Raw genomic sequence first — 13,206 nt, 5'->3', positions numbered from 1 at the left:
GATCATGTAGATCAGGGGTGTCCAATCCTGGTCCTGGAGAGCTACTATCTTGCATATTTTAGATGCATCCCTCTTCCAACACACCTGATTCAAATGATAAGCTTATCATCAAGCTCTGCAGAAGACTGATAACGACCGTCAGGTGTGCTGGAAGAGGGAAACATCTAAAACATGCAGGATAGTAGCTCTTGAGGACACCCCTGATGTAGATGTTCAGTAAAACTCAAAGTAAATTCAAAGGTTATTACATCAAAACAGAGAAAACTAAAGAAAAAGTGACTGTTTTCAGCAAAGATATCATTAACGCACATAAACCCAGTGTTTTACTGGTGAATCAATGTTGTAGAAGATGACTGTGTTTCAATGGTAACTAGGGAGCCTCTGAACATCCAAATAGGTCATATCTGATGACCACGAAAAGATGAATAACTATATTTTACACCAATTATTTACATGTACTGATAGGATTAGTGGATCAGCAGGTATTAAACAGTTTAAATCAGTAGATGGATTTTTGGTGACATTTAAAGTGGGAATTTTGTACCTCTATTTTATATTTATTTACTGTTTTTTATTTATTTATTTATTTATTATTATTATTATTATTTATTTTTGTAACCTGGAGGTGATGTGTGCCAGGGGAGGGGGGTTTGTTCCACAAGTTGTCTGTGTGTTTGTTTGACTTTTCGATCAAACAACGAACTATATTCTTTGTTTTTATATGTGGGGAAAAAAAACAATTAACCAGTGTTTTTCAACCTTGGGGTCGGGACCCCACGTGGGGTCGCCTGAAATTTCTAGTAATTGAAAAAAATAATAAAAAAACTTATGACTAAAAAATATATGGTGAGTTGACAGAGACAAACCTAATACATAACACACATGACAAACTTTGAAGGTGAAACTGCAGCACTGTGGTTCTGTTTATCTGTCAAATGTTCATTGTGGTCAGTTTCAGATGCTGCAGCTCTTTCATAATTCATAGTTTGAGTTCTTGTTTGTTCAGTATTAATTGTCAGCCTTCTAAATACAAGCTGGACTGACTGTACATATCTTAACCAAGGAAAATCCAATTCTCCCTTTGTGCAGTAATCTACACCTGGATTTACTGCCTCCGTCCAGAATAATATACATTATATAGACTAAATGTCCTCTAAAAAATTATTATTTTTTTTTTTCCCCCAACCTTTGTTTATTTGGAGTTTTATAGAAACTGGGCAATACAAACATTGCATCATATGTGACGTCATTTGAAAATAAATTGTTACACAATTTCCTTTTCTTTTCTTTTTTTTTTTTACATGCAAACAAACACAAGAACAAGTACACCGACCTTCTCCATTAACAAAAACACACAAAACAAAGACAACAACAACAAAAAAACAAAAGCTAAACAAACAAAAAAAATGTATTGAAAGGTTCACATTTAGAATATCGATGTGGTATGTGTTTACTGAATAGAAAAAACAAAAAACAGGACCAGGCGGAAAAATGACCATAAAAGTCCATCTGTAACAAAGGGGAAATTTGTTTTCCTGACTAGTTGAAACAAAGGATTCCAGATTTGTGAAAATTTATTAGCAGAGGCATAAAGTGTCATTCTAATTTTTTCTAATTTGAGAAATTTGAGTGCCCTATTTGGGCTTTTTGTCAGGACACCTTTCCTCTCCACCTCTCAAAGTAATTCTCTTGCATTTATGACTATTCTAGTGAGAAGGGTAATTGTCCTGAAATGGAAATCACCACAGCCCCCTTCCTTTATTCACTGGCTCAGAGACGTCCTATATTTTCTCAAATTAAATGTCCTCAGAAGTGAACCTGTATTTGAAACATAGGATAGAAAACTATTACAGGATCAAAAACAAATTAATTTATGTGAAAAATGTCTCTGTTTTGAATGTCTGAGGTCGCCAGAAATTTGTGATGTTAAAATGGGGGTCACGACCAAAAAAGGTTGGAAACCACAGCAATAAACAGAAGGGTTTAAATAAAAAAACAGTAGATGGTTTTGGTCGGCGTTGTATGTTTGGATCTTTCTTTGTACCAGATTATAAGTACCTGTTCCAGTGTCCTCAGTAGTGTGCTGGTGAAGTGTGCTGGTGAAGTGCAGCTGATCCAATCAAACACACCTGCATGAACCCTCATATACGGCTAACTCACCTGTGTCTGTTTCCAGGTGACGCAGAGGGTTCGGTGGATCAGTCCATCCCCATCGTCCTGACCCAGCAGGAGCTCGCTGCCCTCGTCCAGCAGCAGCAGCAGCTACAGGACGTCCACAACCAACCAGAACCCGAACCTGAACCGGAACCAGCAGAACCCCAGCACAGTGCTATGCCAACAGGTAAGCGCCATGTTGTCCTGTTAACCCTGAGGTCAGAGGTCACGGTGACTTTACCATGTCTGTTAGCGGTGATGTTCATTACTGTAGAAGACCGGTCACTCACTCTCAAACACAACAGCAATTTAATGACACGAAACATCACAGATAACATTAAAAAAAAGACAGTCACGGCACATATTTTGACTTCCGGTGGAACCCATGCGCGAGGCGGCCGTAACTTTCTGCTCCGTCTCAATCGGCCTGAACTCATCCCCTGAATTGAGAATTTCAAGTCGTTAACTTATATCGCAGAGAGAAGAGTATGGGACAAGTCTCAAAGAAGCCAAAATCAACCGACTGGACAATTATGATCGAAGAAAGTCCAAATGGAAACCTCCGGTGACGCAAATTGCGCCGTGCTAACTAGCAAAGAAGCTAATGAACCCGGAGACCAGCTACTTCCTGGAGTCTACTCCATTTCCAAAGACCTCCGCGATTTCAAAAGCGACATACGCACAGCTATTTCCGATCTTAAAGAAGAGTTAAGGAAGGACCTGAGAGATGAAACAATAACGGTAAAACACGTGCTTAACCATAAACTAGTGGAAATGGGAACGACACTTGAAGCTCAAGGCCGGGCTCGGACTATTTCAGAGGAAGAGGAGTGAGTGGCTCCATAACTAAACAGACCCTGCTCTGCTGTAAGAACGACGGAAACTGCGGCTAAACGTGACCGATCTGGAAAGCGGGTCCAGAAGAAACAGTATTCGAATGTATGGTGTGCCTGAAGACGCCGAGGGTGACTTGATGATCCGGTTTGTGTAAAGTTTACTGACCACGGAGCTCCCCTTATCCGTAGGTTTGTTCCTTAAAGTCCAGTGTGTTCAGAACTTTGGCCCAGAAGCAGCTGTCAGCTAGGTGTTGTACCAAGGTATGTGTCCCTGCTCAGAATAGTTTCCCCTGGCAAACAGTCTGCAGAGAGCACAATTTTGACAATTTGTCTCATGATTATTATATATTTTTTAATCTCATTTCAACTTTTTTTCCTCAGAATTGACTTTTTATCTCATGTCCACTTCTTTCAGAATTATGACTTTTTACATACGAAATATGACTTGCCATGGTTTTTTGTGAAATGTGCTTCCTATGTATGGAATCCACTGACTTAAAAACCATCCCCATGGTAAGTCATCATGATGTTTTTAATGATGAAATTATGCTCCCGCGGGCAGGGGAAGAAATTCTCAGTGGGGATATGTACCTTGGCACAACACCTAAACCTGACGCTACCCCACGGTCCATTGTTATAAACTTCCTCCAGTTTGATATTAAAGACACTGTCCTCAAGCTAGATTGGAAAACAAAAGTCTTTGTTTTTAACAAGCAGGGTTTTTTTTTTTTTTTTTCAACCACGACTACACCTACGAGGTAATGGAGAAGCACAGAGCATATGGAGGAATTAAAAAAAGCACTCTACAAGCAGGGTATCGGCTTCCAAACTCCATACACAAGGATCGGGATCTGTTGGAGCACCGGCCTACAGACCTATGATGATGCACTGGATCTGAAACTGTTAATAAACACTAATCTTCTGTGTTTAAATCCAAAGTGATTCTAGTTTTTCCACCATAACCGTCTCCATCTGCCTGCCTGTAGTCTTTGTACCTATTTAATTATATTTAACCAGCGTTACTGTTTAATTCACTTCTTCGTACATTGAAGAGTTCAGATTCATGAACATAAAAGTCCTCAGATGTCTTCCTGGTGTGTGAACCTTTTTTTTTTTTTTTTCCCCTTCTCCTCCAGAGGGCCTTGCTCCAGCCGACAGCCTCAACGACCCAGCAGCAGAGAGCAACGGACACGAGCTGACAGCATCCGCTGTAACGAGCGCCGTGGCCCGATTGGCCAGCACGTTTGGCCCCACCCCTCCACTGACAGCAAGTCCAGCAAAGATGCAGGCAGCGGCCGCGCTAGCTGAAGTGGCAAACGGCATCGCCACGGCAACCACGGTGAGAAAAACAGTGGTGCACCTCGACAGCAGGAGGCAGCACTGAGCAGAAACACTAACTGTGTGTTTGTGTAGAAGCAGGGAGCGACGGCGGTGAAGGCGGCAGCGGCAAAGGAGAGTCAGTGGTACGACGTCGGGATCGTCAAGGTTACCAACATGGTGGTGACGCACTACTACGTCCCATATGATGACAACGTAGTTGACGTAAGTATTGTAATCCGTAAATAGCCGTCCACACCAAGAAGATAACAGTGGAGAAATAGAATACTTTTTTAATCCCAGGAGGAAATTGTGTGTTAGTCACTCTATTCAAGTAGAACAACAAGTAGTGGGAAAGAAATGATCAATACAAGAAAAAGGAAAAAAGGTGTGTATGTGTGTGTATATATATGTATATATGTATATGTATATATATATATATATACACATACACACACACACACACACACACACACACACACACACACACACACACAATTGGAACACTAATTTGTACAATATGTACAAGACAATATATTATCAATATGATAAAGAAACATAAGTGCAAAAATATTGTTGAGTTACTAAAAATAATGTGTTGATAATGAGGAATTAAACAGTAAATTATTTTGTTGGTCAGAACGATTAATGAACGATGGAAACGATAACAGTCAATCAAACCTATCACATGTGAATTCACAGAGCATGTTGGCATTGGACATCCATAGATTGAATTTTTTATTTTTAAGTGTATTCTTGGTGTATTTTATTGTGTTCTTTTGTGTATTTTTGTACACGTTGGTGTGTATTAACTATGAGGCCTGTTGGACTGTTATTTATGTGAATGGAATGTCTGAAATTTGACCAGATACTTTGAAAAATTTCTTTAAAAAATTCCTAAATTTGGCTTCATCAAACATGCAGATATGATGTTGGATACATTTTGAGGATCTGACACTGGTGTCAGGATTCAATAGTATGAATAATGTAAACGGTCCCTAACTCCTCATTAATCATTGACCTTTAGTTGAATTGGACTCATGTACTGACGTGCCTCTGTAGGACGACTCTGGCGTGATGCCGGACTACAGCCAGATGAAGAAGGTGGAGCTGCAGCCGGGAACCGCCTACAAGTTCAGGGTGGCGGGGATCAACATCTGCGGCCGCGGCGCCTTCTCGGAGGTGTCGGCCTTTAAGACGTGTCTACCTGGTTTCCCTGGAGCCCCTTGTGCCATCAAGATCAGCAAGGTGAGGCCAGACCAGACAAAGTCCCAACAGTCATAGGGTGCTGGTTGTGGGCCAGTCTGGATTCACTGTGGTCATGGGATGGATTTATAGACAGAACCTAAATCTGAGTCCTTTCCCTGTCATACAAAAGTAAACAATACACGTACGGTTCCCATGGATACTTAGGGAATCTGATTCTTACAATGTTTAGTTTTATTTGTGTTGAACGTCTACAAAAGACCCACAACCACCTGTCACTGATGGTTTGTTTTGGTCTGAAATCGGGGTTGATCACACGTTTCGGTGAGATCGTAAACCCCTGAATCATCACATATGAAATTGTTAATGTGATGACACTGAAGTACACTTAAACATCATGAACCTATATATACAGTAAAGCCACAAAAGTAAATATGCTGTAAATTTAGCTGCACCATTCAGCAGTTTTCAGTCAAATGTTATGGAAATCATTAGTGTGATTGAGGTCATTGACCAGCAGGGGGCGACAAATGTCGTTTTATCCTTAAATGATGATTCTACTGAGACTTTTGACCAATCAGTAGCTGGAAACGGGGTTTATCAATTTGTGTAATGAAGCCAAACTCAAATGCAGCAGTTTGACCTCTGTCAGTATTGTAACTGCTTGTAAATTGGTATAAAACATAGTCTTTTAATCAACAGTTAACATCACCTGCAGATCAATGATTAAAACAAGCATTACTTACTGCCCTGCTCATCATACTCTTTATACAGACATTAAACCTGTTAAGCTGTGATCAGTACCTCACTTTATAAAGGGAGCATTATGGGAAATGAAGTTCTTAAGATCAAATGGCTGGTTGATACGGCCTTTAAATCAAATATTTTTGATTTGTCTAGTTTACTTGTGGTTTTTGTTTATTTTTCTCTGTTTACATGGAGCCTTAATAAAAGTATATGAAAATAGTTAATTAACATAAGAATTAATCTATAGATTTTATATAAGTGATAACCAGCGAAGGTGTGAAAGGAAGTGAAATTTAGTTCTTAAATGTAAAATGTGTTCTAACAGGGGTGTCAAACATGCGGCCCCATGGGCCAAAACCAGCCCACCAGAGGTTCCAGTCCAGCCTGCAGTAGGAATTAGGCAAAGTGGAAAAATTACACTGAAGATATTAACAGTCAGTGGTGTCAGACTGGTTTTAGTTCAGGTTCCATATACAGACCAATGTTATCGCAACTAAAATAATATAATCTATGAATGACTCCAAATCTTGAATTTCCCTCTGAATTAATAAAGTATGTCTAAATTTTGTTCTTGGTTTAATGTGAAAAGATAATAGATTATGCCTATGAATAATGACAACTCTGATGTTTTTTTTTGTTGTTGTTTTTTTGCACTAAAACAAAGGAAAAAATTGGACTTGTTATTCTCTGGGTATTATCATATTAATTTACTTCAGATCAAATTGGGCTGAATGTGGAACCTGAACTAAAGTGAATTTGACAGATAAAAGGTTGTGTTTTTTACTTTTGCTGAACAACAATGTTGACATATTTTAACTTTTCTTATTTGTGTGTAGTTTTACTGAACCTCAGTGTTCGTGGTTTCAGTCGGTGCTCAGCTTTGACCCTGTTGGAGTGTTTTCTCTAAAACCTGTAAACCTGCTGTGGTCTGGTTTTGCAGAACCTGGACGGCGCTCAGTTGACCTGGGAACCGCCCGCCGTCACGTCGGGAAAGATCACGGAGTACTCTGTGTACCTGGCCATCCAGTCCAGCCAGGCCTCAGGGTCAGGGTCTGGTCCGGCCCAGCTGGCCTTCATGAGGGTCTACTGTGGCCCAAGCCCGTCCTGCCTAGTCCAGTCCACCAGCCTGGCCAACGCCCACATCGACTACACCACCAAACCCGCCATCATCTTCCGCATCGCCGCTCGGAACCAGAAAGGATACGGACCGGCCACACAGGTCCGGTGGCTGCAAGGTAAGACCGACCACAGGCCACACCCACAAACGGTCACACATAACCTACTTATGTACAGTTATGGTAGACTACGGTACATGGACAAAAGTATGCGGACATGTAGAATTCAGGATTTTTACTTAATTTCTCTCAACATTTGATTTTGTTTTTTTTTTTTTTTCCATGACTATGATTTTAAGTGTTCGGCCTCTAAATTTCTTAAATATTTTCATGCCCTCACTGTAAAAAATAATTTTCTACCACAACTAACAATCTACTTTCTTCCCATCTCACTGAAGAAGAAAAATCTTCCATTAAACTTTAAGGAAATCTTGATGTTTTTAAGCTACGTGGACAAAAGTATTGGGACACATCATGCCTACAACTCTAAGATGTCCAGTTCATGAGGATCTGAGATAAAAATATCAATATTTCCTTAAAGTTTAATGTTTTTAATTAAGTAAAAAACATCTGAGGCATTTTTGAGATAACAATTTAAACCAAACTAACCAATGCAACATTTATCCCGTTATAATACTATATTCCGACATTAGTCATTATTGTTTTGTATCCCAGACCCCTGTTAGAAAAGAAACACCTGAATTCAACATGTCCACATACCTTTGCCACAGTGTTTGTATGTAGACAGTAATGCCTTATTGATACCAGAAGATGGCAGCACTGCTCCTAAAACCTGTTTGCCAACAAAATGAACTCAAACAAGTGGATGCAGTGAATATAGAATAGTGTCGTTTCTGACTTCACCTCCTCAACTTTGCATTCAGCATTAAAAGCTGTGACTTGATGTTCAGGACTATTTACACCACCGCACCAAACAAAAGATGAGCAAAATAATTAACAAAATGAAGAACTTAGACACCAAAAGGAACCCAAAATGAACAAAAATTTTAAAAAAATATATAAAAAAAAAACAAAACAAAAAAAGGACAGCAATATTCATAAATTAGCAAAATGAAGAATCAACAACATGGAAAAAAAATCATTAAATCAATAACATGAACAAAATATTCAACTCAGTGTAAGGATGAGGAAAAATGATCCAAAAAGTTGACAAAAACGAACAAAACAATCAACAAAATGACCAGAAATTGCAGGATACTAAATAATAATAATAAAAACGATGTTTAACCTTTAAAACCAAAAAATAAACAAGTCTTTACAGGAATACAGAAAAATCCAACTCTTCATTTAGTTGCATGTAGGCTATGCATTTGTCTATAATAATGAGTCTTGTTGACAGCTTGATGACGAAATCCAAATACTCGATTAATCGCTGAAATATTTGGTAGAATACTTGACTTGAAAAAGAATGGATAGCTGCAGCTCTACACTTATGGTCGGTTCTAAACACTTTACATCAGGAATAAACAAGATCTGGAGATGCTCTGACACTGAGTTCATCAGTTTCTCTCTTATCAGAGTTAATCAGATCATACTCTTGAACATTTTACTGTTTCCAACACATCATCTTGGAGGTCTACATGTTCACTTACTGTCGAATATCCACCCACTGACATGGATGAGATAATATTAACCCCACTGTGCCAGTCAGTGGATATGGATGACTGGTGTGTATTGTCACAGGCCAGTATTTAGTTTAGTTTATTTCAGACATAATACAAAACATATGGAAGAAGAAGGGGGGAAAAAAATAAAAAATAAAAAATAAACAATACACAAATAAAAAACCAAATAACAGGAAAAAAAGAACTGTTGTGCCTGAAAGGGAGTAGGAAGAAGCCACTGCTTATCCAGTCCTACCTCCTGATATCCATATAAATACTGTAAATATGGAAACGGGACAAATTAAACGACTAAAACTGAATCCAACTGTTTTGCAGAAACCAGTAAAGACGCCAAACCACCAGTGAAGAGACCGGGAGCCTCTCCTGATTTGTAAGACTCGCATATTTACTACATATTTGTTTTTATATGGGTATATTTTTTCATGCCACTTCATTTCATTCACTTGAATTTCTTTCTTTTTTTTTTTTTTCCAGTAAACCCACCGGGCCAAAGAAGTTCCGAGCCGACCAGTAGGAGGCGACGCCGCGTCTTCTGCGACTGTGATCGACTAGGTGTGGTTACCGTGACGACAAGGACAGTTTCCCCCGTCTCCCGGGAAACAAAAAACAAAGACTTGTAGAATATTTGTACATTATCGACCAATCAGAACTTTCTTCTGTGTTCTCTGCTGGTTGTCGTGGAGACAGTGGAGGAGGGCGGAGTCGGCTGCATTTCGAATGAAAATAATAAAGTTTTGAGTTTATGAGTTTATTATTAAACGTAGTTATAGTTCTTTGTGTCTGAGGTGAGGGAAAGGTCGAAGGTCACGGTGCTGTCAAAGGGCGGGGCTTGAACCCGCTCTGGTGTAAATTAATTTCTTTGTTTAGCGAACATCAAACACTTCTGTTTATCCGTTTTTTTTATATATATATATATATATATATATATATATATATATATATATATATATATATATTATTTACATCTGTAAAAGGAGGAGGATCATTTCTTCTTTTGTGGTTTCTGTTTTTTTCTGTTGTCCTGTTTGGCGCTCACCCGTTGGTCGGTTTATGGAAGTGAATGAACGAACTTTCAGCTGTTTGTGAATATTCTCTGGAACAATAAAGATTTTTAGAGCATTTTTTACCAGGCAGAGTGGAGTCCGCTTCATCTGACTGTTGGAAATGGTATTTTCCTTATTATTAACCCCTTTAAGAATTTGGCAGCATTCACTAGAGTTGAAAGTAGAAGAAAAAAACCTCTTTAAAGGTCTCATATTTCTCTAAACCCACTTTTCTTAGTCTGTGGTTCATTTACTTCTGTATTTGGGCCTGAATAGTTCTAGTCGAGGAGCCAAAGTCTCAAAAATGGGTTGAACCTGACATGGTCTGCCATACTTTCTATGTGTGTTTTTTTTTTTTTTTTTTTTTTTTTTTTTTGATCCTAAAAACCAGTAATTGGAGGGTCTGCTCTGCTGGAAATATCGTGAAAAAAAAATTGTGGCCTTGTTAGTGTACCTCTCATTTTTTGATATAAAATTCTGAAAAATGAAAAATTTCCTTCAATCCTCAGTGGGCTTGGTAAGCTGTGAATAAATGCATTCCAGATGCAAAAAAAAAAACACATGGTGACAACCTTCAATGAAAAAATAATCCTTAAAACACATTTCTGCAGGATTTTGGCTCAATTTAATGTGAAAAGAATTAAGCGTTTTCTCACTTTTTTCCCCAATATTTTCAACTTTACTTCATTGGCATTCAACTATTCCCCCAAGTTATGACATCAGCCAATATGCCTTTCTTTTCACCAAACAATATACTTATTCCACAGAATAAAATATAAAAATCCAACCGAAATCAATGGATCTGTGATGATTTCTCTGCTAGTTGGCAATACAGGCCTAGAACCTCAATAGAATTGTAAGCTACTCCCAAAATTCTGAATTTTGGGAGGAGTTAATTGGAGCAGACCCTCCAATTATTGGTTCTTAGGATCAAAATTAACAAAGAAAACACAAAAGTATGGCAGACCATGTCAGGTTCAACCCATTTTATTGAGCTTTTGATTCTTTGGCTCCCTGACTATTCATACAGTTTACATTTGAACCCTCCAGGTGATGCAAAGTTATATATTCATTTAGGCAAAAATCAAGTGGATTTCTACAACCTGTTTCAATTCCTTCTTAATTTGTTACGTGTAAATAGTTCATCTCCACATTTGTTCATATCAGGTCCAGACTTCAGACCAACATTTCTTCAGTATTTCTCCATAATTGTTTGTCAGCAGCAGCGGTTGTAGTAAAAACTGAAAATATGTCCAAACTTGGAGCCCATTACCTAAAATATTCAGTTGTTGGTTGAACAGGACAGAGCAGCCCAGCCAATAACCTGGAGGGGGCGGGGCCTGAGGTAGCTCATGTGCATTTAAAGGGCCAGCGCTCCAAACCACCTTTCTGGTGTCATTACTCAGAAATAGGGTTGAAGATGGACCTGTGGAGTTGAATGAATGAAGAATTCAGACCCAAGCAGAGCATTTCCAGTTTATGGAGAGCACAGGGAAATGTGGGAAAATGAAGAATTCCGTTTAATAAAGCTAAATATCACTCCTTTAATATATAAAAAAAAAAAAAAGCCAACGATCAGACTTTGAGGTGGTTGTTTGTGCGTATTCCTCTTGGATTAAGAAGATTTTAGGAGTGTTAGCCATGATGAGGACTCTAAAAATCCCATAACAGGGTTTGTACAGTGCTTGAAATCCTTGAAAATCCTTGAATTTCAGTGTTTCCAAAGTCTGAAAAGTGCTTGAATTTCTAACTTTGTAATGTGATTCACTTATTTTTAATATTAACTCTGTCAGATTAGATGTCAAGCCAAAGCTACTGACAGAGAGGTGATACATTTTGGAAAATAAATGTCAAAACAGAACATTCCCAGGTGTCCTCAGGCTGACTCAGGTACATTTCTGTCTTAATCTTTGCCTCAGTGCGAGTGTGTCTGAAGAACGCCAAGTGGCTTCCCCTTTTGTTGGATAAAACTTCTAAACGTTTTGCTCTTATGAACATAATTTTAAATGTTAATAGCAGAATACAATGTACATCAGTGTGGTAAAAAGTGAACTTATGAGTATAGGTGTTCCTGTAGATCTGTGTCTGACCCAGTGATATGCTGCTGTGCTGGAAAACTTTGAAAATGACCTTTAAAAGTGTTTGAAATTTGACCTTGAAAAACATGCACAAACCCTGCTACAAGTGCAAAGAAAACCACATTCAATACTTCCTCAGATATGTTTCAGTCGACGGTTCACCGCTCCATCTGTTACCGAAGAACAGGAGTGAATGCTGTCCCATAATTCACTGCAGTTACGTAACTCGGCAAAAGTGTAGAATTTATGATTCAAAATAAATGAAAAGAAGAGAACAGAGGAAGAAAATATCTATATTAAGGATGTAACGATTACCGGTATAATGACAAACCACAGTAAAATTCACGACGATTAGTATTACCATTTAAATTCTAATTATCATGATGACCGTGTTTGATTACCGCACTTTGAAAGAGAGAGAGAGAGACCCAGTCCAAGTGCACAGAGACAGACTATCTATGTATGAAAAAGAAACTAAAACAACCCAAACTTGATCTGGAAAATGGTCAAACAATGGCCATAAGGTGCCATCTTTAATGTGTATTTGTATGTTTAATCTTTACATGTTCATATTTGAATGTTTCTGCCAAGAGAGAGTACATTGTGGCTATTATTTTATTTATTTATTCAAAAATACAACTTGGTTAAATTATTTCAGTGTGTGTATAAGTACTTTTTGAACATTTTGAGCGCATTTCAGTAACACTGCAATAATAATAATAACTGTGATAACTTTGGTCACAATAACCGTGATATGAAATTTTCATATTGTTGCATGTCTAATCTATATTAATGTGGATGTGGCTTCACCTGGGTTTGGTTTGGGTTACATCTTTGAGTCGTCCATTCACTACACAAGTTATATGATCTGTTCTACTTGTTTAAGCTAAATATGACATTTAATGCACCTGTACAGTGTCCTCCTTTCAAACACTCTGAAATAATAGGCTTTATTCTCCAGAAGAAGCAGGAAAACATACTTTGGTAAAAATAGTTCCAGTGTGCCTGTACGTCAGCGTCATGTTCTGTCTGAATCAATAACAAGAAGAATTTATGAGGTTGTC

General features: G+C 38.3%; 1 protein-coding gene across 6 annotated transcripts in view; it reads left to right on the top strand.

The window, feature by feature from the left end:
- LOC115422016 (host cell factor 1-like) overlaps positions 1–9,775 on the top strand; it is a 33,363-nt gene extending 23,588 nt beyond the window's left edge. For 4 of the 6 annotated variants that reach the window (XM_030138045.1, XM_030138049.1, XM_030138047.1 and 1 more), the window contains 7 exons: positions 2,177–2,341; positions 4,127–4,329; positions 4,404–4,532; positions 5,370–5,555; positions 7,201–7,495; positions 9,337–9,391; positions 9,496–9,775. In XM_030138045.1, coding sequence (XP_029993905.1) covers positions 2,177–2,341; positions 4,127–4,329; positions 4,404–4,532; positions 5,370–5,555; positions 7,201–7,495; positions 9,337–9,391; positions 9,496–9,535 — 1,073 coding nt within the window. In that variant the 3' untranslated portion in view covers positions 9,536–9,775. Of the gene's footprint in view, positions 1–2,176; positions 2,342–4,126; positions 4,330–4,403; positions 4,533–5,369; positions 5,556–7,200; positions 7,496–9,336; positions 9,396–9,495 lie in introns of those variants that run through there. The other 2 variants (XM_030138046.1, XM_030138051.1) reach the window with 2 other exon arrangements.
- Positions 9,776–13,206: the final 3,431 nt, after the last annotated feature.

The sequence above is a fragment of the Sphaeramia orbicularis genome, chromosome 7 (genome assembly GCF_902148855.1).
Source record: "Sphaeramia orbicularis chromosome 7, fSphaOr1.1, whole genome shotgun sequence".
NCBI lineage: Eukaryota > Metazoa > Chordata > Actinopteri > Kurtiformes > Apogonidae > Sphaeramia > Sphaeramia orbicularis.
The sequence above is the reverse complement of the archived record's forward strand: the minus strand, read 5'-3'. Positions and strand labels throughout refer to the sequence as shown.